The 24,660-nt window shown below is 44.3% G+C and overlaps 2 protein-coding genes and 2 long non-coding RNA genes across 4 annotated transcripts in view; 2 read left to right on the plus strand and 2 right to left on the minus strand.

The window, feature by feature from the left end:
• The window catches only part of Plgrkt (plasminogen receptor with a C-terminal lysine), an 11,924-nt gene extending 9,122 nt beyond the window's left edge, over positions 1–2,802 (minus strand). Inside the window, exons 1-2 of the mRNA XM_005352116.1 lie at positions 2,723–2,802; positions 1,826–1,892 (exon numbers count right to left, since the gene is read on the minus strand). The gene's annotated coding sequence lies outside the window, so the exon portion shown is untranslated. The remainder of the gene's footprint in view (positions 1–1,825; positions 1,893–2,722) is intronic.
• Positions 2,803–3,023: 221 nt separating this feature from the next.
• On the plus strand, positions 3,024–6,280 carry LOC113456550. Its single transcript, XR_003377312.1, has 4 exons — positions 3,024–3,092; positions 3,503–3,824; positions 5,525–5,575; positions 6,006–6,280. It is a non-coding gene; the product is annotated as an uncharacterized LOC113456550 (long non-coding RNA).
• Positions 6,281–9,276: 2,996 nt separating this feature from the next.
• The window catches only part of Cd274 (CD274 molecule), a 16,888-nt gene continuing 1,504 nt past the window's right edge, over positions 9,277–24,660 (plus strand). Inside the window, exons 1-5 of the mRNA XM_005352117.3 lie at positions 9,277–9,342; positions 13,828–13,893; positions 14,856–15,191; positions 20,703–20,987; positions 23,064–23,177. Of these exons, the coding sequence (XP_005352174.1) occupies positions 13,842–13,893; positions 14,856–15,191; positions 20,703–20,987; positions 23,064–23,177 (787 nt within the window). The 5' untranslated portion in view covers positions 9,277–9,342; positions 13,828–13,841. The remainder of the gene's footprint in view (positions 9,343–13,827; positions 13,894–14,855; positions 15,192–20,702; positions 20,988–23,063; positions 23,178–24,660) is intronic.
• The window catches only part of LOC113456509, a 6,361-nt gene continuing 1,481 nt past the window's right edge, over positions 19,781–24,660 (minus strand). The window contains exons 2-3 of the long non-coding RNA XR_003377263.1: positions 21,641–21,775; positions 19,781–19,848 (exon numbers count right to left, since the gene is read on the minus strand). This is a non-coding gene — a long non-coding RNA (uncharacterized LOC113456509). The remainder of the gene's footprint in view (positions 19,849–21,640; positions 21,776–24,660) is intronic.

The following is a 24,660-nucleotide window of genomic DNA, read 5'->3' on the forward strand; positions in this document are numbered from 1 at the left end:
CCTGAGGTCTCGTTCCTGAGGTCTCGCGCTCCTACCCCTCTTCGACATACATTTCATTTCCACCATCTTGCAGCTGGTATCCCCTAGCTCTCCTCTCCCAGCCTCGCCCTCCTCCTCTCCACGTCACCGAGGCTCTCAAAAGGAGGGACGTGAAGATGCTTACGCGCTCTTGCAGGTACCACAGCCCATGATAACCCCAGGTGTTGGTCTTCGCTTTCTTTCCACCTCGTTTGAGACCGTCTAGTCCGCTTGTTGCTCATCTGTGTACACCAGGCTAGCTGGCCGGGAGCCTTCCATGGATCCTCATGTCTCACCTCTGGGACTGCAGATTTTCAGTGATTCGGGAGCTTCCACCACAGGTCTTCGGGTTATATGGCAAGCACTTCACACATTAAGGCCTCTCCTCTGCCCAGAAATGCGTTGTTAAAATGACCACACTGTAGAGTCTCTCCTCTCCTTCCAACGGAAGTTACACCCCACCAACTCATTGTAAGTTGGAGATATCATGGAGAAAAATGAATTTACTACACCTAATATACTGAACATCGTGGTTTACCTTGGCCTACCTACAACACTTACATTAGCCTACAGCTAAGTACAGACATCTTTTTTATAATAAAGTGCTCAATACAATTTATTTAGCATTACCACAAAGCTGAGAACAGAATGGTTGATCTGTTTTACTAGCCCGGAAATGATTAAAATTTGAAGTTCGTTTTCTTATGAATGCACGTTGCCTTTGTCTCTTCGATACCTTAAAAGCAGTGACTGAGCCACACAGACACACCCACGTCAACCACCTGCAGTTTGCATCTTATTATCAGTAACAACCACCTAAGAGGGCTGTAAACTGGAGGTGAGTCAGAACTCCTAATTGCGTTCTAAATCCAAGTGAGTCTGTGCAGCAAACATTTTCCTTAGTTATCGGTTTTTCTTTCAGAAGACTAGAGGCTCAGGAAACACCACGATTTCTCCACTTTCTTCAATGTCACTTTTGTTGGCTGTTGAATACACCATAATCTCGATGCTTTCCAGCCAGGATTTATGTCTGTGCTGATCCCAGATAACAGCTGTTTCCACATCTTTCCTCATCAGGAAATCCTGGGCTTAGAGTAATGCAGGAAGTGAGCGGGAGGAGGACAGGGGGGTTCACATCAGCTGGAATGTTTCCCCTATTAGGAGTGGGGGCTGAGGGTCAGTGACTTCCGTGTATTCCGACAAAGAACACACCCTGGAATTACGTGGCCTTGAACTGGAATTAACGTGGGCTGCAGAGCTGGGCAGAGGCTGAACTACATACTAGGCCTGGGAGGTCCTGAGGATTCTTTCCTGCCTGCCTTTGTCCCACTCGGCACCCTGTGAGCAGACAGAGGACACTTGTCGGGGCAGGGGACCTAGCAGGTTACTCTGCTATCTCAGCAGTGACAGCCCAAGTGAGTCACTTCCAGCTGAGCTTGCGGGGGAAAGACTGTCAGCCATCTTGATGGTCTCTGTGGCTTCTACTTGACAAACACTTGCACAGAATAGGAATGATTCAACCCAAGAAAACAAGGCTACCCGGCATCCCTTGTTTACCTTCCGCAGGTAGGAGTGGAAGGTGGAATTTTTATACCTGCTGCAAACATCTTCAAAGAAATCGACTGTTCTCTGGCGCGCGCGCACACACACGCACACACACACACACACACACACACACACACAGATCCCAGTCCCTTGGCACACTCTTATTTATAAGAGGTGAGCTCTCCCTTGAAGTGGTGGGACAATCCTCATCTCGGTCTTCTAGAGAGGAGAAACTCTTCGGAAAGCTAGGGTTCAGGCTTACCTCTTTCCAGGCCCTGCGCTCTTGGACTTGGACTTTGGATGTGTCGGGGAAATCTCAGGCAGATGGGCTAAAGACAGAGGGAAACAGGAACAGTGTTCAAATGCGTGTACCAGCCTTGTAACTTCACCTTGAACAGTGCTTCCAATTCCTTCTCCCCTATACCCATCAAAGTCATTGGCACCCCTTCCTTAGGGTCTTCCAAATACCCTCAATTTTCTCTCTCCTAGAGACAAAATATTATCAACAAATGAATAAGAGCGGCCTCAAATCGACGTTATTACTGGTAACACAGGAAACAGGAATGCAGTGTGGGGGTGGCTTTTGGGGGGCATATTATTGCTCCAGCTTGCCAGCCATGATTCAAATTACTGTGGAAAGATGCGTTTCTGGGGAATGTTGATTGCAAAAATCCCAGACAGATTTTCTCTGGTCGCCCTGGGAACCAAGATTTGATTTGGAAAGAGAAAGAATTCGTGACTTCTGTCATCCAGATTTCTGCCCTGCTTTATTAATTAAATTGGTCACAACATCACAATCATTCTCAATAAATCTTCCAAACTATATTCCCTAGCAAACTTAAGCGGGAAGCACATAGCCTCTGGGGGTGTTTTCCTGTCATTGTTTCCACTCTGGCTCTGAGGAACCAGTTTCCTGTCATTTAGGTATTTCGCGTAGAGTTATCCCATGTCCCTGTCCACGGCACTCTGCAGACTTTCCAACTTGGTGACAATGCTAAGAAGAGCTCACAGGGCCGGGTTGGCAATATCTGTCAGCCCCGGAGGCATTAGCAGAACCCAGAGCCCAGGCCTTCTCTGCCCCAGCTGGAGCTGCAGCTGTGCTGGGGCCTTGCAGCCGAACCAACCCTCCCTCCCTGCCGTCGGATGCAGATGCACTCACGCGACTAGGTGCTGGGATGGTGACCACAGCGGAGGCCCCTAGCCAGAGCCCCTGATCGGTCAGGGCAGGACGGCGCTTTGCTTGGCAGAGCCTAGGGATTGGCTGGTTATGACAGCCGGGCTGCGCTCTTCAACCAATCAGCGTGGCCTTTGGATCTTTTATGGGCTCCGGTTCCCGAAGCCTGGGGTGTCCTTCCGGTGCCGGCGCCGGGGCGCCTCGAGCAGAGAGGTGGGTGGGGCGGGTCAGACCCGCAGATTGCGTCTTGCAATTGGTTGGTTTAGAGGGAAAGTGGAGGAAGCAGCAGGGAAATGCCCTTTCAAGTCTTCCGAGTCCCAACCCTGTAAAAATGTCGCCAGCAAACGGCTTAAAGGTAAACAGGAAACAAAAGCAAAACAGTGATCAGAATTTCCATGTAACCTTTTGCCCTTCCCGTATTACATACTCCTGCCAGCAATGTCTGCCTGGAGGAAGGCTCTCCAACCTCTGAAGAGACACCTGAGGACCCATTAGCACTCTTACCCTTGCTACCCAAGGGTTTGTGGAAACAGCGAGTGCCTCACAGGCTCTTTAGGAAGAGCCCTCTGCCTTGACCTTGGCTAAAGCCACACCGCAGAGAAGGCGTCTACCCTCTTCCAGGCCCAGACCTCCCAGGCCTGTGTAGATGCCCTCGACTTCAGTTCTCTGTATTCTGACTTCTAGATTCTCCATTTCAAACATGATTTGTTCAGGAGCCGGATGGGAAAATTGCAACAATATTTTTCTTTCTGTTTGTGGGAGCAGGTGTACTACCAAGAGTAAAAGCTGAGCAGCAGATTCCTGATAACGTTTATGCGTGTAGACAAACCAGGCCTCGATTCCGTTCGGTCTGCAGTAGGACTGAAGCCATCTGATTGTCGCATAGTGAAGGCTAATTGAGAAAACAGACTTAGGTGCAGACACGGTGTTCAGCCCTTGGATAGCATTCAATAGCTCAGAGCTGGCAACAGTGGAGCTTCTGTCACCTATCGTCTTGAAGGGCCCAGGAAGAGAGCTGGCCCTTAGGCAAGAATGCCTGACAGGAATGTTCAGCAAAGGAAGCCGTGCCCATCTTTGGGCAGAGAAGGTGAGAAAGGCAACCTTAGGAGGCATAACTGTTCTTGTGTCCACAGATAAGCACTAACGGAACCAGAAATGTTAAGCAAGCAGGGTTGTATCTTCAAAGGGAGAGATGTATAAGCCGTTTTCTGCCCAGAGGCTGGGAGCAGAGGTAGTTAATAGCCTGGTGACCTTTTCTTTATCTGTGTCACTGAAACCACATCAGATCCTCCCCCAGACCCCTATCATGAGCTTGTTCTTCTCAGTCTATAGAACCTATCTTTATGGATGATGTCACATGCAGGTAATCTACAGAATCCATCTTAATTTATTTTCTATGTTTTAAGACTTGATTATTTTGGACAGTTCCTATAAACAAAATGGTCTTTACTGGCTTCTTTTACTTTGACACTATTTTCCATGTTCATCTAAGTTATAGCACAGGGACTGGTGAGATGGGCCAGTGGGTTGATGGACTTACCACCCTGGGACCCAGTTCTACCCCTGGGATTCACGTGTGAAAGGAAAGAACCCATCATATTGCAAATTGTCCTTTGACATCCATAGGTGTTCCATTCATGAGTGGAACACTCACACACACTAAATAGATTTGAAACAAAAATTAAACAAATAAATTATAGCATGAATCATTGCTCCATTTCTTGCTGGGGCTAAATAATATCCCAATATGTGGATATAGCACATTTGGTGTATTCATTCAGAATTGATGGATTTTTGGATGGTTCTATTTTGGCCTCTTACAAAAAACATTGTTAGTTTTGTGAACATATTTTAAGTTATCTTGGGTGTATTTGTAGGGGTAGAATAGCTGGGGCATACAGTGAGTCAGAGTTTAACTGAGTGGGCTGAAGAAGCATCCAGTGTGCTTACAGCTTGACGGCAGTAGATAAGAACACTCGTTTCACTGGTATTCGCTGGGTAGCAGACACCAGAGCCAGAGCTCCGGGTTCAAATCCCACTTGTATCATTTCCTGTCGTGTAAACTTTGACAAGGTACATGAGCTGCAGGTCTCCATTTCAGCACCTTACAAGAGAGCCAACTTCAGGAACTAAAGCTCCTAAGACTGTTCTCCAAGTTGGGTAGTCTCGTAGGTAGACGAGAGTCTGACATTTTTAAAAACGACCTGTTTTACGATCACTGATACTTCTAATCATGTGATTATGGCATCTTATTAATCAGTTTCATCTTAATCTGATAGCTTTTTTTTTTTTTTTTTGATGCTGCTCAGCTTGTCAAGGTTAATCACTGAAACGCAGTAACTGAAGATGACAGTAATGGAAGAGGGGGCAGAAAGTCAAGGAAAGCTGTTCTGAGCAGGGGCCGTTACAGCTCAGAGGGTAACCTGAGTCGGAGGAGGCTTCACGTGGTCCACTCGAAGCATCGCATAGCATCCCAAGAGTCATAAGCCTGACTGGGGACGCGCGAGGGGAGATTGATACGGACGTGGACTCTCTTCTCTCTCAGCTGTATGTAAATGCTCTGCACAGAGGACGAGCAGGAAGCTCATAGATGATTCTCCTTTGGGAGCTTTTCAGCGGGGACGTCACAGTACCATTTGACTAAACCCCTGCTAACTTCCTCCTTCTGGAACCCGTGCAATTCACATGACCCTGTTCTCAACCTGTCCCAAGACCTGCAGCTTGGTCCTCTCCTCTGATAACCACCACCTCCTCCTCCTCCTCCTCTTTTTTCTCCTTCTCCCACAGAAAATAGTCTCTAAACTCTAAGAGCTGCGGCTGGAGAGAGAGCTCATCCAGGTAAGGGCACTGGCTGCTCTTCCAAAGGACCAAGGTTTGGTTCCCATATGGCGACTTATAACTATTTGTCACTCCGCTCCCAGAAGGCCTGACAGCCTTCTGTAGCACAGTCATATACGCAGACCAAACATCCATGCATATAAAGTCAACAAAATTTAAAAAGTAAAATAAAATGGTTTGCCCTATTACATGTGATATCCCGAGACACACACATATATACATACATGTATATATATATATGTGTGTGTGTGTGTGTGTGTGTGTGTGTACCCTTTGGGTTTCCATTCCACTTTCTGGCATACAATTCTTAGAAACCTGTTATAATTGTCTGATTAATAAGGGTGCTTGGTAGTCTTTTGTTCTGATGTATGACCACATAGCTACCAATTCTTGGGAATTTCCTGAGAGATAGACATGCTCTTCGTTCCAGTGAAGTCACTCTTGGTGAGTTCCTGGTTTTGACCTTGTCATCAGAATGACCAGACTGTGGGCAGAGAGAGCTTGACACTTTCACCCCCAACTCCTGTCCTCTGCAGAAGGGAGAAGGGCTGGAAGCTGAACTGATTCCTGATGAAATCTCTATGAAAATCCTCTGAGCTAGAGCTTCAAGCAGCTGGGCTGCAGACCATCTGAAGGGTCCTGGAGGGTAGTGAACCCAAAGAGGAGCACGGAAGCTCCATCCGGCTCCCACCTGACCATACTTTGCCTGTGTACTCTTTCATCTGTATCCGTGGTGATGTCCTTTATAATAAACTGATTCTCATAGGTAAACTGTTTCTCCCAGTTTGTGAGTTACTTTAATTAAACAAACCAGAGGGAGTCATGGAAATCCTAATTCATCGCGAGACCATCAGAAGCTCTGGATGCCTAGACTTAAGGTTGGCATCTGCCATGTGGGGCTTCCCCTTGGACTTGTGGGGTGCGACTTTACTTCTCCACAGGTAGTGTTGGAATTGAATTAAAGTATAACGCCATCTCCTCAAAGCTCCTGGCTTCCATGAACACAGGCTCCCCAGCCTGCCTTCTTCAGCTGGCTAGAGTGTTGTCTGTAGAACACCGTCATAGACTCCTCTGGCTGAAGCTATCCCATGGATGTGCATACAACGAGAATCCAACCTTCCTCCTCCAGCCACAGCAATGGTCGCTCCCAGAATCCACCAGGCTTCTCACCTTCACAGTGCACACCAGTTCCTCCTTCCGTTGAGCCTGCCCCTCCTGCAGATGGCTCCTGGTTCTCTCCAGAATTTACTTTGTGCATTTCCTCACCGTTGCTGGTTAGTCTTCATCGTCAGCTAAGCAGAACATGAGCGGTAAGGAGGTTTCTGTCTGCCCCAGATGAATAGGGTAGGTGAGTAGGAACAGGACATGAAGACATTAGAGATGACCCACGTGTTCTACAATCCAGTCTTAGCTAGCCACTGGTTTTCTCTTGTCTGAATGTTTCTCTTTATTTTGTCCAAATCAGAAAACTGATATTATTTTCAGGGCTGCTTCTCCCTTACTTAGGTTATTTGGGCTTATTCAATAGGTTTTGAAACGATAAAATAATTTTTTTTTAAATTAAAATCACGTCCTATTTTTTTCCTTCTGGAGGATACCAAATTCATTAAGGAGCATGATCGACTTCATGGGAAAATGAGCGTCTGAGGTGTAGGGCAGGTGGAGAGGTGAGGGTATTTTTCAGGCGACTCACATGCAAATCAGTGCGAGCAGCAGGTTGAGCCTTCTGCAGTTCCCAGGGGCAGCCCTGGGGGAGGGTGAGTTTCAGTTACCTCCAGCCTTCTCTGTTGACTCTGCGCGTCGACCCTCAGCAATGCTTTTATAAAAACAATAAAAAACAAAACACCTCCCCCCTGTAGCTTTAAAAATGATTCACGTGGTAAGAAACTACTCAGGGACTATGATTTAATTCTCACTTGTCAAATCATCATTTAGCTAAAGAACTCAGCCAAACAGTGAGTCTCTAGAGTGAATTTTTATAGACCTGAGTTTTTATACGACCACACTAACATATCATAAATGTGCCCTGGGACTTGGCTATTGTTTATAGAGAAAGGAACTGTTAACTAGAAATGTGTTTGTCTGTGGTTGTGTACACACACACACACATATATGTTTACACTGGATTTCTACATATAAAGTCTATTTTTTATTTTCAGTCAGTCACTAAATTTGAGAAAACTACTTTATCCCACTATTGGGGTTCAAAAGACCCCAATTTGGAAGAGGGAGTAGCTCAGCTGAGGCTTCAAAGTCTACTCCAATTTTATTGATGATACTGAGAGATCCACACTCTCTATAGATCCTCCAGTATCTTCAGAGACCAGAGATGCTGTGAGAACCTGAAAATCCGGTTACAGCCAAGCCAGTGGGCACCCCAGTAGTCTCTCAGTGCCTGCTTTAGAACTGCAGCTTTAGTGAATAACTGGGAAAAGCAAACCGTGAAGAAGGCCCTTGAGGTCCAACAGTGAGATGCTTAAATGACACCATACTCCACGGAGTTCCCATTGCTTCGTCTTGGAAAAAGCCCACATTTCCAGTTCCCAGAAGAGCCTTCTCAACTTTACCTAGACTAGACTTCCCCCACCTGGATCCCGAGAGGGCAGTAAAGGGCTTGGCTTGACATGGGAAGTTCTTGAATGGCAAGGCAACTCAAGTTTCATTATGTCGAGGAACTTTGAGGAAGTTACCAAATCCACGATTTAAAAATATGTTTCCTATTATATAGATAGACACACCTACTTTCTAGAATTAAAACCCAAGATTCGTTCTGTTGTTAACTCTTTATGCTGTGTAACTCTGTACGTAAAGTTACATCAAGATAGTCACAAATCCAGAAAGGGCTTGAAAGAGGTGGGGAATCGGACAGTAGTTAAGGTATTTGGATTTTGAAGATAAAATTGAAGTCTGAGATCTTATGACTTGAGATGTTTTGTTTTTAAAGCGCTTACTGCCCAAGAACGGAAGATTTAAAGTCGGGTCCCCCAGCACCCACAAAAAAGAGACTGAACCCCGGAGTGAGATGGTATGGGGGGAAGGGGCGGGGATCCCTGGAGCACACTGGCCGGTGAGTCTAGTCAGCTGCAAACGCGAAGTTGGGTCAAAGAGATCCTCTCTCAAAGAGCACGGTGGGGAGCTGTAGAGGAAGACAACCTAAGGTGGATCTCTGAGTCACTGGCACCCTCCCCTCCTCTTATCCCTACCCTTCCCTTTCGTCGCCACTCAAATAACAGCTCATAGTAGTTGATTCAGAACCTGTTCTTTTAGGAAACCTGATTTACAGGAAAGCGAAGGCAAGTTTCACTTTCACTTTTAGTTTCGTTTTTCAAAAAAACAGTTTTCTGTTTGTTTTTCTTTTTTCTTTCTCATGACAGGGTCTCACTGTTGTGGCCCTGGTTGTCCTGGAGCTCGCTGTGTAGACCAAGCCGACCTCCAATTTATAGAGATCCACCTGCCTCTGTCTCCGGAGTACTGGGATTTAAGGCGTACGTCACCACGCCGGACCCTAGTTCGTTTTCCTATAAATTCAGTATCTTATCCCAAAGTTGACCCGAAGCCTTCAGCAGGAATTCCAAAGGGACAGGTTTTTCTCGTGCGGCTGGGAATTTTGGTTTCAGGGAGGAGGTGCTCAGGGTTCCCGCCTACTCAGAGCGGGGCGGGAACCCAGAGTGGGCGGGGCCTGCGCTATAAGGTCCGGGGACTAGCTGGCGTCCGGCCACGCAAGTCACACTGCACCTGCAGGTCGCCGCCTGTTTCCCCGCCTACAGGTAGGGAGCGTCTTCACGCCGCCGAGTCCCGAGACCGCGGCTTGCAGGGCACTTTAGAGCCAGACTCCTAGACCCTTTGAGGATAGAGAGAGAAGAAGGCAACAGGGAAACACGATGGGTTAATAGGCAGCAGAGCCCTGCACGGCTAAGACCTCAGAATCTGTCTGGTGATAAGGCACCGTTAGCGTTAATGTGTGTGTTTATGAATCCGGTCTTGGGGTAGGTAGCTGGGTCAGAAGAGTTGTCCTAGCGCGGCTTTAATGGTTCATTAGGAATGACTGGGTAATTCATCCCACTTAAAGCATCTCCTGAGGTTCCTTCCTCTGCCAAGATCCAGGACGCTAAGACTTTTACTCTCTCTGCCCAGAGGACCTAAAGGAGTCTTGGAAGAGGAGCAGAAGAACTTAACATAAAAATGCCCAGACATTTCTTAGACACATTGACCTTGGCTATATCAAGGTTTAGCTTGGGGTTATCGTAAGTACGGTGTTCTATCTTATTTTTAATCTGAACAAATGATTGTGGATGCTTTCCTATGAATTAAATAGCCAGATTTTTTTATTGCTGTATTCCATTGGGCTGGATAATTAAGGGCACCACTCTCCCACTGATAGATGCCCAGGTTATTAATAGCAGGTTGCTGGCTCAGTCATTCACTGGTCATCACTATGTGCGGTTGCCTGGAACATAGCTGGGCATTTCCTTCAGATAAACTCTTAAAGCTACCTAGTTATGTCTGGCTATCTGAAAGACCTTTATATGGAAAAAATAAACAAGATGCGTTCCAGAAAGCATTTGCAGCTGACAATGGCAGTGACTGGCAGTATTTAGGAAGAACTTTATACTCTGAAAATATTAGCCTTTTCCAGCTGAACAGCACAGACAGGAGGTCGTGGCAGCAGTTACAGTCCTGAAGGTGGGAGGGAGAGGGAAGGAGTTCAGGCTTTAGGATCATTTGATAGAGGTAGAAACGTGGGTAAATCTTCACTCTTACTTGTGAGAAAGGAAGCTTACGGCTGCTCCCCTCCCGCCTTCTGTGGGCAGACAGAGAAGCTGTGCTCCAGGGTGCTCTTCTGGACTTCCCGGGGACAAACTTATTTCCCCATCTTGAATGAGCTGTCATTTCTTCCACTGTTCATACTTTGGTGCCCTGTCTTTGCTTTCGGCTGGGAACTCATCAAACAGTACAGTTTCTTGCCCGAGGAAGAAGATCCTGTCCTCTTAGACCAACTAAGAGGTGCTGGCTCAGAGGTCAAGACCTCGCTTATTTACATGGTCCCTGGGCTTCCTCTTTTCCCCTCCCTCTACCAACAGCTGACAGCTGCGCTCTGAGAGCCAGGGAAGGGAGGGTATGGTACTGAATTAGGTGAATATCAGACCTAGCTCAGCATCCTTTGGTATGTCATCCTGTCTCATCTCCTTGGGCAGATGACTGGAGAAAGATTTTAAATATGTGCCCAGTGTTAGCAAGAGGATAACGAATCATTCTATTTTGCTCTTCTGATAAATGTCCCCCCCTCCTTTTTTTTTTTTAAAGACAGTGTCTCACTATGTGGCTCAGGCTGACCTCAAACTCAAGATCCTCCTGCCTTAGTCTCTCAGCTGCTGTTACATCCTGCCCTTTTCTAACCTCAAGGGTTTATAATAGTCAATAAGAAGCCTATAACCTTAAGAGACAAAATAATTGATCAAATAATTATCATGAACTAAACATTTCTTCAAAAAAATTCAAGCTGCATTTTTCAAGAATTGAATTAGAAAAAAAGAAAAAAAATAATGTCGGCATGGTGGGAAGATGCAATAGGACCAATTTTCAGAATGTGTCACAAATTGGGAAAGTGCTTTCTCCTTTGAACAGCAATTCCCGTTAGGGAAATCTATCTTCCAGGCCTAACCTTGGACCTGGCACACAATAGGTACTCACCAAACATTGGCTAAATACACAAATACTTATGATTTTGAAAAAAGGACCAAAAAAAAAAAAACCCAACACCTAGCAATAAAGGAGTTAAATATTAAGGCCCATTAGATACAAGACTTACAGAAATTATGTCACAATCTTACACTTTATTTTTTAACAGTTTTACACTTTCAAATGGCTAGTAAATGTATAGAAGAACTGGGACTAGAGAGATGGCTCGGGGCTTTCAAGCACTTACTGCTCTTCTTGGGGGACCCACAGCCCTCTGTAACTCCCACTCCAGGAAATCTGATGCCCTCTTTTGGTCTCTGTGGGCACCGGGCACACATGTGGTATGCATACATACAAGCAGGCAAAACATCCCTATACATGACATGAATAAATCTTAGACATGTAGAGAAGAGCTGTCTCATTGTAGGGAAAAGGCAGAAAGGAAACTATCTACAGACATGCTCAGAGTGGCCACAGTTTCTCCATCTTTCACCAGTGGCTCTGTGGGCCAGCTCTGTTTCTGCTGTCAGGCTCTGTCCTATGTCTTGGGAGAGGGCTTGGCAGCCTTTGGGCCTCTATATCATCACATCAGAAGCGGCTCTCCTCCTTCCCAAGCCAACTTTGGCAACCAAATCTGTTAGCCAATATTACCGAATGCTCCCTGAAGGGAGTCTATGTGATGGACGCACAGTTGTTTCTATAACAACGGCAGAGCATTAAAATAAACTGATGTGGTCACTTCGCCTCAGTGAAGATGTCTAGACTCCATTTCCAGGGTCCTTGCCATTCCATCACTTCATCCGCCAAACATTTGGGAGTTTGGTGGTGAAATCATTCTTTTTATTCTAACAATAGAAGTAAAGCATCCGTTTATTCACTCATTTGAAAGTTGCGTGCACACGTGAAAGACAAACCATTCATGGTTCCATCTCTCCTTTTCTGTCTTCCTTCCTTCAAAATTACAAACGGGTGAGAACTTACCCGTGTTCCCTAGAAAAGTCACGTTGCACTGCAGATAATCATGGTCAGGCAGTATCTTCAGACGGGCTTGAGGGTTTCTTTAAACCACAAGTATATTTTTGCATCATGCACTGCCCTCCAAGTTCCTTCCTACGACTTTGCAGACTCATTCCCTACGCATGTACTAAATTCTGCCCCTCATGGTCTTCGGAGTACATACAGGTTTATTGGCCTTGAAGCTACATGGGGTGTTTCAAGTCAGGGGCTGTTGTTAGCCCTGTCATTCCTGCTAGATCTGTGTTTGTTTTCCTATGGTGGATTTCTAAGACAGGGAAAAAGAGATCATATGACATACACAGTTAAAGTTTTAACAGAGATTACCACACCGGTCTTTAAAAAGCCCTACAAAGAGTTTCACATCCTTAGCAATGAAAGTCCAGAAATCCTGTCTACCTGTATTTCACTAACAAACTATGAGGAAGCTATAATTTTGGAAGAGCAAAAGGTCAAAAATGTTATCATAAATTTTCAATATACTTTCTTAGAAAGAGTGTCTGTATTTATTATTCTCTGAACTATGTGGGGCTCTTGTTTATTTTCCTCCCAACCCATGTATAGTTTTCTTACTGAGTTGTAGAGAGTGAATGCCCACAGCCCCTGTCTTCCACTTTATATGGCTGTCAATAGGTTGTGTGTAGACACAAAGGCCAAGGAGACGCTAGGAAGGAGGACTGACTTTCCTATGACAGTTGTAGATGTGAGTAACACAGAAGAGAGATGTTAATGAATAGATTGGCTGGGGTGTAGTACTAACTGTCTTTGGCCACCCCTTTTGGACATCAGTTCCAAGGAAGAATGCCTTCTGTTTCTTGCTCACTGCTCCTCAGTGCCCCCCAAACAGTGCCAAACTCAAGAAGAGATATTCAGTGTTTCCTGAGTGAATTAGAAAAACGTCAGCAGAATAGAGACCAGGATCTAGACAGCTACATCAGAGAGTGGTCCGGAGGCGCCTAGACCTTAGTAAATGGGCCAAATCAAATTCTCCTCCCTTCCCATTCCTGTTATTGGTATACTTTCTCTCTTTATTGGGAAGAAGTATTATAATTTGGAGTAGGTAAGAGGCAGAGGGGAGATTTAAAGATTTTAAGATTTCAAATTCAATTTAAGCATTAAAAAGTGAAAGTGAAAATCAGATTTTTTTTTTTTTTTTGCTCTGAAGCTTTGCCTAAGGCAGGCTTTACAGATAATTCTCAATGTTGAAAAGCGTGGTGCAGCGGGAAGAGTTGGGGAGGTATTTTTCCCTTGGCTTATTTTGAATGTACATTATCGACTTGGAGGGCTTATAACTCAATGTGAAGATGTTCGCCTCACCAGACCAATTTCTCCTCACTTGGTTCCTTAGAACCTTGAGTTAGGAAAGGAAAGTCCCCACCTTTCAGCTTTGCAGCTCTCTCCACACTCACAGAGTGTACTTGGTTCCCGCTGGCTTATCTGTGCGTCCCATCCTGGCTCCTGGCGGTTATTTCTATATGAGCAGGACAGGTCTTCTACTGATGGCACACTGTTTGGCTATTTGAGTTAAGCAGCACTCTTTCTGTGTTTCCCATTTCTAGATAATTCCAGAAGCATGAGGATATTTACCATCGCTACATTCACAGTCTGCTGTCACTTGCTAAGAGGTAAGTCTCCAAATCTTTTCAGTGTGTTCTGTTATTTTCGGTATTGTAACCTTGAGTTAAACATTGAAGTACTTTGTGTGTGTATGCATATGAAGTGTGTGTGGTGGGGGGCGAATGCACACATGCATTTGCTAGGCACACATGTGGAGGTCAAAGGGCAACCTTGAGTGCTGGGCCTCATCTTCTACCTTGTTTGAGACAAGTTCTCTTATTTGTTGTTCATTGCCTAGGACTGTAGGCAGCTGGCCCCAAACCTCCTGGGGATTCTCCTGTCTCTACCTCCCACCCCACTATAGGAGAACCGAAATTAAGATTGCAGGTACATTCTGTTGTATCTGGCTTTTAACATAGGTTTTGGGATGAACTCGGGTCCTCATGTTGCATAGCAAGTAGCTTACTTGCTGGGCGATCACCCAAGTCCCCAAAATAATTTAAGGGACTGTATCTTTCTTATTAAAAGCACACTCTAGTTTTCCTTCTTCGTAAATAGTTTACTTGTATTGTTGTAAAAGATGAAGGAAAAATGCAAGAGCTGGAGGTAGAATTTAGTAGTGGAACTCTTGCCCAGCTTGATCAAACTCTGAATTCCATATCCCAGCACTGGAAACAAACAAAAGCAAACATAAAAAATTTAAAAAACATTACAAAGACCTGCGGGGGGAAGTGAATATAAAAATAGAGTTACTAAAACACAGAAAGATTGTCTGTTTCCCATGGACAACTCCTAAAGATCCCTGGGAAATGGCCCACTGGTAAGATATTTGTATTTATTGATTTCTTATAAACAAGGCTGGGAATATACTGTCTAAGTTGCTTGTGCTCTTCCCAGTGAAGATATTTTAAAGAAGAATTTTAGTGTTCATGCAATTCAACAAATAAAATGATTGTAACCTTTTACCCATTTTCCAAATGTGTTTGGAGGACTTTTCTGTCTTCTGAAGGCCGGTCCGCTTTCTTTTCAGCCTTCACCATCACGGCTCCCAAGGACCTGTATGTGGTAGAACATGGCAGCAATGTCACGATTGAATGCAGATTCCCGGTAGAACACCAGCTGGACCTGCCCGCCTTAGTTGTCTATTGGGAGAAGGACGACCAACAAGTTATTCAGTTCGTAGATGGAAAGACAGACCGGCAAGACAGTAGCTTCAGTGGGAGAGCATCGTTGCCAAAGGAACAGATTCTAAAGGGAAACGCTGGGCTTCACATCACCGATGTGAAGCTGCGGGACGCCGGGGTTTACTGTTGCATGATCAGCTATGGCGGCGCGGACTACAAGAGGATCACACTGAAAGTCCACGGTAAGAGTTCCTCCCGATAAGGAAGTCTTGACCTCCGTTCAAGGCGTCTCTGTACTGCGGAGAGCTTTTCACTGTTGGAAGTCCACACCTACTTTTCACAGAACAACAGCAGCCTGTTTGTCCATTCATTGGTTGATTCGTTCATATTCTCCGCCAATGAATACTCCTAGTGTCTCGTGTTTGACAGTAACTTGAGATCCAGTACCAGATAATGCACAGCCATGCTCTGCAGCACTGTGCCAGGTGTTTGCTTTTTATTATTGTAAATGCAGTATATACACTTATAAATAATTTGGATATCATGGAAAGGAATAGAATCATAAAAATGTCCTTCCTCCCTTCAGTACCATCATCCATGGCGTGTGCATATGCTATTTGTGTATCCCTCCAGAACCTTTTTACTGGATTGGTTTTTTTTTTTTAAAAAAAAAAATTCTATCAGGCTTAGCACATTTTCCTTCCCTTGAGTATCTCCATACAAAATCCAATATATATGTATGTATGTATCATACCTACACACACACACACACACACACACACACACACACACGTAGCCTGCTGTAAGATTCACATTAAAAAAGACAAGGTTAATCTATGAAGGATGAAAACTGATGATGTTAAGTATAGAAGAAGCCATTCTTCCACAGAGATGGTACAAGCCACGCTCATCTCCAGGGCTTGTGTCAGGGTCACTTGGGAGTACACCGAGGAGGCATTACTGGTATAAGTTCCTGGAAAAGGACTCCCAGAAAATATCAGCAGGTCACTTGAGTTTAAAGCTCTGGATTGGAACTAGCTAAGGGAAGGAAATTACCTTACTAACCACCCCTGCTTTCGCTGTTGGGTTTCATAGAACTGAGAGTTGCATCCCTCCCAAGCGTTCACACAGGCAATCCAAACGCCTGCCAGGACAAAATTTCCCCAAGGCTCCTTGCTTCATATATTTCCCAAAGTGGCGTCCTTTCAGTTTGGAACCCCCTTCCGTGGTCTGCCAAAACTTCTCCCTGATTGACAGTGAGCTGAACTCTCTCTTCCCCAGGCATATGCTTGAGATGATCTGCCTGCCTCTTTTGGTTTTCATAATAAGCTGTTAAATATTTGACTAGAATTAGATAATCTCCTGTAATCCTTTTATTCCTAAACTAGTGTGAAGGTCAGTATTATGAAAAAAAAAAAAACTTCTTCAAAGGCATCAAGATAACTATTTCCTAAAACGTTTCGTAGAAGTAAGGATAATGTGTCCAACTGATAGCATATGAATGGGTCTCTGATGCTGGATCTTTTGAAGCTACCATTGTTATAAAAATATCACTTGTCTTTATTTTCATTGTCTTTTGTGACATCCATGAATGAAGGGATGTGGTTGTTCATATCTTGAGCGCGGGTTAGCTCATCAGCAAATATGAGGTGTCTATTTTGTTCCAAGACATTTAAAGGCATTATGAAGCCTGAAGGTCATGATCAGTCAAGGTTGCTGGACCTCAGGTAAGGGGAAAGACCAATCCTAGCAGTCAGGAAGAAGGAAGCATAGAGTTTAAGTCTCTGTGTCCAGACGTCTCCTGTGACTTGTTAGGAGTAGCTGACTTTGTGGCGAGGATGACTGTCTTCTAGATTATCCGCTCCACAATATCTCTGATGCAAAAGGCAACCTTCTGGCTGATGACTTCTCCGTGGAGGGAGATTTGGTGGGACAAAGCTGATGACCAAGCAGACTTGAAGGTCTGCTTGTGTGAACATTTCATTTTCTCTTAGACATCGCTACCTTGGCGTTCTACTCCCATCTCATCTTGTCATTTGCAGCCAGTGGTTTGGGAGCTTAGATGAGCTAGACCAAGGGTTTGAACCTGAGCTTTGTGGCTTTGGTGAGTGTCTGGGCTCAAATCCAGCTATCTGAGAGGCTGAGACAGGAGAATCACAAAGTAGGGCAAAATAGGGCCTTGTCTGGGATATATATATATATATATATATATACACATATGTGTGTGTGTGTGTGTGTGTGTGTGTGTGTGTGTGTGTGGGATATATATCCCTTGTCTGGGATACACAGACACACACACACAGACACACACACACACACACACACACACATCATGTTCAAGGTCAGCCTGAGTAACTTTAGCAAGACCCTTTCTCAAACGAACAAACAGACAAACAAACAAAAGATTAAGAACAGGAACAGGACTGAGGACATAGGACATAGCTCAGCAGTAGAATACTTGCCCAGCATGTGTGGAACCGTGGGTTCCATCTCTAGCACCTTGGTGGCTGGCACATAGGAGCTTTGCATGCAGAGGAAGTAGAACTCCTGAGTCATCTCCCATGCAAATGATTTCACAGTAATGCTGCTGCCCCTTTTCTCTTCCCATTACTGCAAGTGTGTGGCAGTAAAGCTCCCTGGGAGGGTGGGCACTCACCCTGGGATTTTAAAGGTGAAGCATTTCAAAACTGAAACGTGAAAGGCTGTAGTTTTGTATTAACTCAGTTGCCATGATCTCTTCGGGTGCTATTATACTTTCGAAAGGTTACAGAAGACTCCCAGGTATCCGGCTTTCAATTGAAATCTTTAGCTTTAATCACTGAAATTAATATTGCAAAAAAATGAAATGTTCATTTAATGTTTCTAGGACCTTAAATGATATTGGGCAGCTGTAGGAAACATTTTAATCATATGGATAGATGATTAAGGCCCACCAGCTCCCCAAGTCCTGTTTAAATCTTTTCTGTGCCATCTATCTCCATCCAGTATGTCTCAGAATCTCATATTTATTCTCTTTCCTTCATCTGGATCACAAACCGGAGGGGCAGGGGTTGGGTCTGTTTTATTCATTGTTGGGCCTCCATGCCTTGGTTTATGATGACGTTCCTGTGCAACAAGAAAAGAGAAGAATGTTTGTTGAAGGAAGGAATGGTTGTTTCAAAAACCATTAGCTTAAGATGTTTGTTCTCTGAACTGCCTTGACTATGGGAAAACTGACTCCCAAGACTGTTTGCCAAGAGCTGTAAGAGCTTTCTGAAGACCCACTGAAGAAGTGGTAAAAAAGGGGAGGAACACTGTGTTCCTGGTCCTCCTCGTCTGGCTAGTGGTAGCAGGAGCAGTTGCACAATGCTTAGGCAACTCCTAATACATGTTAGGCCATGAGCCTGGGCTTTTTGCTCATATGAATTCATCTAATCTTTAACATGGCGCTGTGGAGGAGACCCTTGATCATGGCCATTCTGGGTTTTTTCCTTCTTACTATCTTTCAAATCTGAATGTGTCTTTCAATGGATGGCATCTTAGATTCAATGATATTTAGCCAAAAAAGTAATGCATCTAAAATGATAAAGCCAGGTCCTAAACCTAACTAGCTCGTTTCTGAAAACTGTGCCCTTACTAACTGTGCTTTGCTGCCTAGCTTTGGGCCGCTGGAGTGTGCATCAAGCTGAATAATGACTTTAAACTAAACTGAACTTTGCTTGGTCTTGATCAGCCAACTAGGTAGCAGAGTATTATAGATCTGAGCCAGAGTTTTCAAAACAAACAAAACAAAACTTGCTTGTCTAGCCTTTCTGTAAAGTGCCACAAACTTGTATGTGATTATAAAATATAAATTTGGCACCAATACATAGTTTATATCATAAGAAATTGTCATTTTAAAGATCAAAAGAAGATAACTGTCATTGATTTCATATAGTTTGTTCCATCTAACACATGATCTATTCTTGAAATGGACAAAAATAGACAAAATCCCAAAGGAGAAAAAATTGGAATAAACAATATGTGTAATGTCTTGCCAATCGTGACATCAGTGTATATGATGATGAAATTCACCATTAGCAAATGGAGATTATTATTAACAAAATAATCTTGAAGCTTATTTTAGCCAACGTTTTATTGTATCCTACTCAGTATTTGTTTTTAACTTCAGAAAGTGGATGATAAAGTCACTTCTGACATTTTGTTTTGCTTTGTGTGGAATTGTTAACATTATCTTCAAGCTTCTGTTTCTATAAGGAGACTTTTGAACGAGCTCATTAAAAAAAATAGGTTAATTCAGTTAAAAGTAGACACGGGGAATGGGTCTGTAGTTCAGCTGGTAGAGTGTTTGCCTGCCGGTCATGAAGTTCTGGTTTAAAACCCGATGTGGTGGCACACGCTTGCCTGTAATTCCTGCACTCAGGAGGTATAGAGTTCTCTTTCGCTACACAGCAAGTTCAAGAGGCTAGCCTGATCTACGTGAAACTCTCAGCCTGGCGGTGGTGGCGCCCGCCTTTAATCCTAGCAGAGGCAAGCGAATCTGTAAGTTCAAGGCCAGCCTGGTCTACCAGAGCTAGTTTCAGGACAGCTAGGGCTGTTACACAGAGAAACCCTGTCTCGAAAAACAAAAACAAAAAAATGAAAGAAATTCTTTCTCAAAACCAAACAAACAAAAAAAGGAGAATTTGAAAAATCCACAGTAACCCTCTTTGTTCCTGTGGCCGACAGTGACGTACAGTGACTGCCATCAAGGGTTATGAGGCATACATAATTTAACAGGCACTATAGCAAACACATAAGTAGAAGTTCTTACATTTTAATGTTGCATCTTCATGCATGTGCCCATCTTAGACACGAAAGCTGTGGGGGTTGAATCAGTGTGGACAAATCAACTCTTCTGTTCACCATGTTCTCCTTCAACTAAGGCCCAGGAAAAGTGAGAATAGAAAGCAACTATTTCACTCCAAATGTTTTATCATTGACAGTGATTTCAAATGTAAACCTTTAATTCCCAGAAAAATTAAATCTTATGCAATGTGGGATAGACTCTATTGTGGTGACATTATTTCACCAAGTGCCTATTTAATAAGGTATAATCAGTAGTTTTATTTTTAATTGCTCTTAAATATGACAAATACAAGACTAAGGGCTCAAGTGTCCATAAAAGACCTTTTTGTGTTTTGAAATCATAATTATACCTATTTTATTGGTGGTCATTTTCTTGATTCAAGGGCAACAAAACATCATGTCATTATTTCAGTTTGCTTTATACTAGCTGCTCTGTGTCAAATTTCTGTGAAAATATGTTACAACATTCTTATTATGTCTTTGACTGGGAGTAGGTAATAAAGTCTCTCTCCTAGGCTCTAATAAATGGCTCACTAAAACACTGAGGGCAGAACAATGATTATTGATTTAATAGATATAATTTATATCTATTATAAATTTATATTTATATAAATATAATATAATAATTTATATCTATTATAAATCTTGAGACCTTTGTTTTCAAGATGCTAATTTACTTTATTTATTTGAGACATTTAGTTTGAGCCCAATAAGCTCGCCGGTGTGATTTATTCCTGCAATGTGATTGTTCCTTAAGCCCAAACGTGGCCCAGATTTGAACAGAAAACCTGAGGCAGACTAGCACACACTCCCTGAGCTGAGCTGGAGACATAGTTACCCAAGAACTGGCCCAAGCTGACAGTATTTGTAAGCAGACAGCACCTGCGATGGGAGAGAGCCTTGACCTCTTTTTGCTTATGACCTAGCCCCGTACCACAAAATCAACCACAGAATTTTCATGGATCCAGCCACGTCCGAGTACGAACTAACATGTCAGGCTGAGGGCTACCCAAAAGCTGAAGTCATCTGGACCAACAGTGACAACCAATCCCTGAGTGGCAAGACCACTGTCACCACTTCCCAGACAGAAGAGAAGCTTTTCAATATGACCAGCACTCTGAGGATCAACGCAACGGCTAACGATGTTTTCTACTGCACGTTTTGGAGATTACAGTCAGGGGAAAACTACACAGCTGAGTTGATCATCCCAGGTAAACTGCCTAATTCTGTCCCTTGTCCCCTCGCATGACAGCTGTCCGTCATAATCACCCAGTGCCAGCTGACCGAGTGCATGGATAAACAGCACTTATGTCTATTAAATGTATGCTATTTCCTCATTTTCTTGCATGCTAGCTACAGTGCTACTTAAAAAAATATTCAGCAAGTGTTTATTGGGTATTCGCCCATGACAAACTGTATGTTAGGCATCGAGTGTTCACAGATGAATAGGACAAAAGTCACCGTGCTCCAGGAGAACAGGGGACAGCTGTAACGTAGGAAACACTGTCGCAGCTGGGGCACCGTGGGGGCATGAGATAAGGACTCAACTTATGCTTCAGGAATCAAAACGTTATCATACTGGAGCCGCTCTCTTCTCTCCAGGGCTTCTGTAGTAGGAAACAAATGCTTTGTCCTTTTGTCTTAGTCTTAGTATGAAGGATCCTTTCCCCCTCTGTGGCTCTGATGTTCCAACTCCAGGAAGTCTGCCTTGTGCATAGAACATGAGCCTGATGTCTTTTGGCAACCTACTAGATCTCTGTGCAGTTCACGTGCCCTGTAAGGGTTGTAATTCACCTGGCAAGGCTATCGTAGAGACACAATGAGCTGTAGATAAGTTCAGCTGTTTTTTTTTTAAGCTTGTTACCTTACAGATATAGACGGGATGGGGGACAGCCAGGTGAGAGGCCCAGAGCGTTAGGAGAACTTAAATCCCTGGAATTCTGAGGAGCAGAATTGCTTCTGCTTCATCTCCTCTCCAATGTCCACCAGTGGTAGTGCTCTAGAAAGTTTAGAAAAAAAAGAAATAAAATTACACAGAAAAGTCAACTAATATGAAAATTCAGCCCAGGATGGACTTGGAACCAGAAGGAGCAAACACGTGTAGAAAACCAGGAAGACGGCCTAACTGAATTGGGCGCTCTCGTAAAAGCTGTCTTACTGGGTTCCTGCCATTCGATGATGTTTTATGAGGCTGGAGATGTAGCTCAGTTGGGAAAGTTCTTGCCTGATATCCACAAAGAGCTGACACCCAATACCAGAGAAGCCTGGTGATGTAGGGCTCACCTGTAATCCAAACACTTGGGTGGCAGAGGCAAGAGGCTCAGAAGTTCAAGGTCATCTTCAACTACTTAGCAAGTTCAAAGCCAGCATGGATTACAAGAGACTCTGCTTCAGAAACAAAACAAGCGAACATCATCACAATAAAACAACAAACGCTGTTTGATGGCAATTTATTTGTGGGGCATCCTGGAGTAACTTACTTAGCCCCTCTGTCTATTTGCCTGTAACTTGGGTTTGTTTGGTTTCATAAGAACCAGTTGGTAGGTTTAACATCTGTTACTTTGAAATGCAAATACAACATTTGTGAACAGGCTTTATAAACCGTGTAGTTAAGTATTGTGGATCTCAGTTGATTCATAGTGGGGACGAACAGGAACTGATTTACAACAAGAGATGGGAGTTGGCAATCCCAATGCATCCTTGTGCCCCGGGACCTACCTTTCCCAAAACTTCAGACAGAGACCCTGGCATGTGAAGCCAATGACTAGAATGTCAAGAGAGTTTCAAACATGAAGAAATAAAAACACACATTGGTCCATGATCACCACCACAGGTGTGGGAGGCAGAAGCTGCTTAACAGTGCCCAGTGGTCTTCCATGTTCTAGAGTGGGCCTTCCATGCCATCTTGGCTGTTAGTGTCTATATTACAGAGTGCACAAGGAACTTACTTCACCAAGGTCCCCATTTAATATTGCAGTCACTTTCTGTGGCACTATGCTAAACATGTCACAGATAGCAACACAAGACATCCCTAGCATTTCTGTTTGATAGGCTGAAACCTTTGGAGGTTTCAAAGTCAATCCGCAGCGGTAGAATTCAGTCTTGGAGGTTTCAGAGCCATTTGCGGGAGTGGCGTTCGGTCTGTGGCACGCGTGCAAGCCTTGACTGGCCATTGGCTTTTAGTAATTAAGATTACCCTAAAGCCAAACTAGATTTCAGGAATGACCATTCTCCTATTTCCAAGAAAACCTTATCTTTAGTCGGCATCTTTCAATTCTCTTTTTCAGAACCACCTGCAGAATTTCTCCCAAATGAGAGGACTCACTGGGTACTTCTGGGACCGTTTCTACTACTACTGTTCTTTGTTGCAGCCCTCGTCCTCTTCTTTTCAAGAAAACAAGGTATTTCCTTCACCGCTGTGGTTTCTGTGCTGCCTGGGGAAAGTCCGCGAAGGTCTTCTTACCACGATATTGAGTAGGCAGTGTCAGAGACAGCACCTACCCTAACTTGATAAGGGCAGCCCCATACCACAGGGAGCTGCCTGACCCAACAGGCTGGCCGAGCCTTCCTGGGAAACACTTGACCTTGAAGGTTGTGCCTTTCACTTTCAGTTAGACAAAGTAAGTTTGAGCTGTGACTCCGGTGAGCTGAGTCTTCCTTCAGCTCTGCTCACGTAGCTGTTCCGCTGCATCTCCTACCTGGGAGTGTCCCGTTGGACCCTGTTGTATTTTGGAGGAGTGTGAGAAGCTAAAAGACTTAGCTTTTTTTTTGTTTTTTGTTTTTTTTGTTTTTTTTTGTTTTTCGAGACAGGGTTTCTCTGTAGCTTTGGTGCCTGTCCCGGAACTAGCTCTTGTAGACCAGGCTGACCTTGAACTCCCAGAGATCCGCCTGCCTCTGCCTCCCGAGTGCCGGGATTACAGACGTGCTTTTGAGGCAGCACTGCGGCGTCTGCCGTTTAGTGGTTCACAGTAGAGCCAGGCGGCGCCACTGTGTGCAGTGCAGGGGCGAGGTGTTGGACGGGTAGTGGTGGAGGCTGAAGAAGACAGCTGTAAGGCTGCTTCTTAACAAGTAAATAACCACAGACTTTGAAAGACCATTGTGCCCATTGGTCTCAGTTGAATTCCTTGCAACATCCTATCGAGCTGGGTTCTGGGTACCCTAAGTAGGGAAACATTTCTGTCTAAAACTGCTATCTTTACCACAAAGCATTTTGTTTTTGCAAACTTTCTGGAATCAATATGGACATAGTGGTTTAAATAATTTTCATATATTGATTTCAGCTTTTACCCATAAGCATGATTTAAATCTAGGAAAATGAGTGCATCCAAATAATGTCATCCCCTTGTAAGATGACTTAGAGAAAACCTTTTCCCCAGTGCTTTGAAGTGTATACCCAGAGAGCCAGTGATGTATGGTCTTGCCTGAAGCCAAATAGGGAAGTAAAATGTGGAAATGAACTTCAGTCTTCTGAGAGGAATTCCCCTTTAATCCTTCGGAGGATGAGTGTATGTGGAAAGCCACATAACTGAGGGGGCAGTGACCAGCTGTGTCCAAAGTACAGACCCTAACCAGAACCAAGAGGGTGGCCAAGATGTGACATTAGGTTTCAGTGACACATCTGGACTAGAACTAGACTTGGGCTTTGCGCAAGGAAGAGGTTGTTGCCAAACTGAGTCTGGAAAGGATTGATGGAGAAGGAGTGTGGTAGAGTTTCAGTAGGTAACAGAGTAGTTCAGGATGTTGGCCAGCTCTGAGGATAGGACGGGAAGCAAAGTAGACAACCCTAGAGAGAGAAAGAGAGAGGGAGAGAGGGAGAGAGGGAGAGAGGGAGAAAGGGAGAGAGAGAGAGAGAGAGAGAGAGAGAGAGAGAGAGAGAGAGAGAGA

Source organism: Microtus ochrogaster, chromosome 8, assembly GCF_000317375.1.
Source record: "Microtus ochrogaster isolate Prairie Vole_2 chromosome 8, MicOch1.0, whole genome shotgun sequence".
In the NCBI taxonomy this organism is placed as follows: domain Eukaryota; kingdom Metazoa; phylum Chordata; class Mammalia; order Rodentia; family Cricetidae; genus Microtus; species Microtus ochrogaster.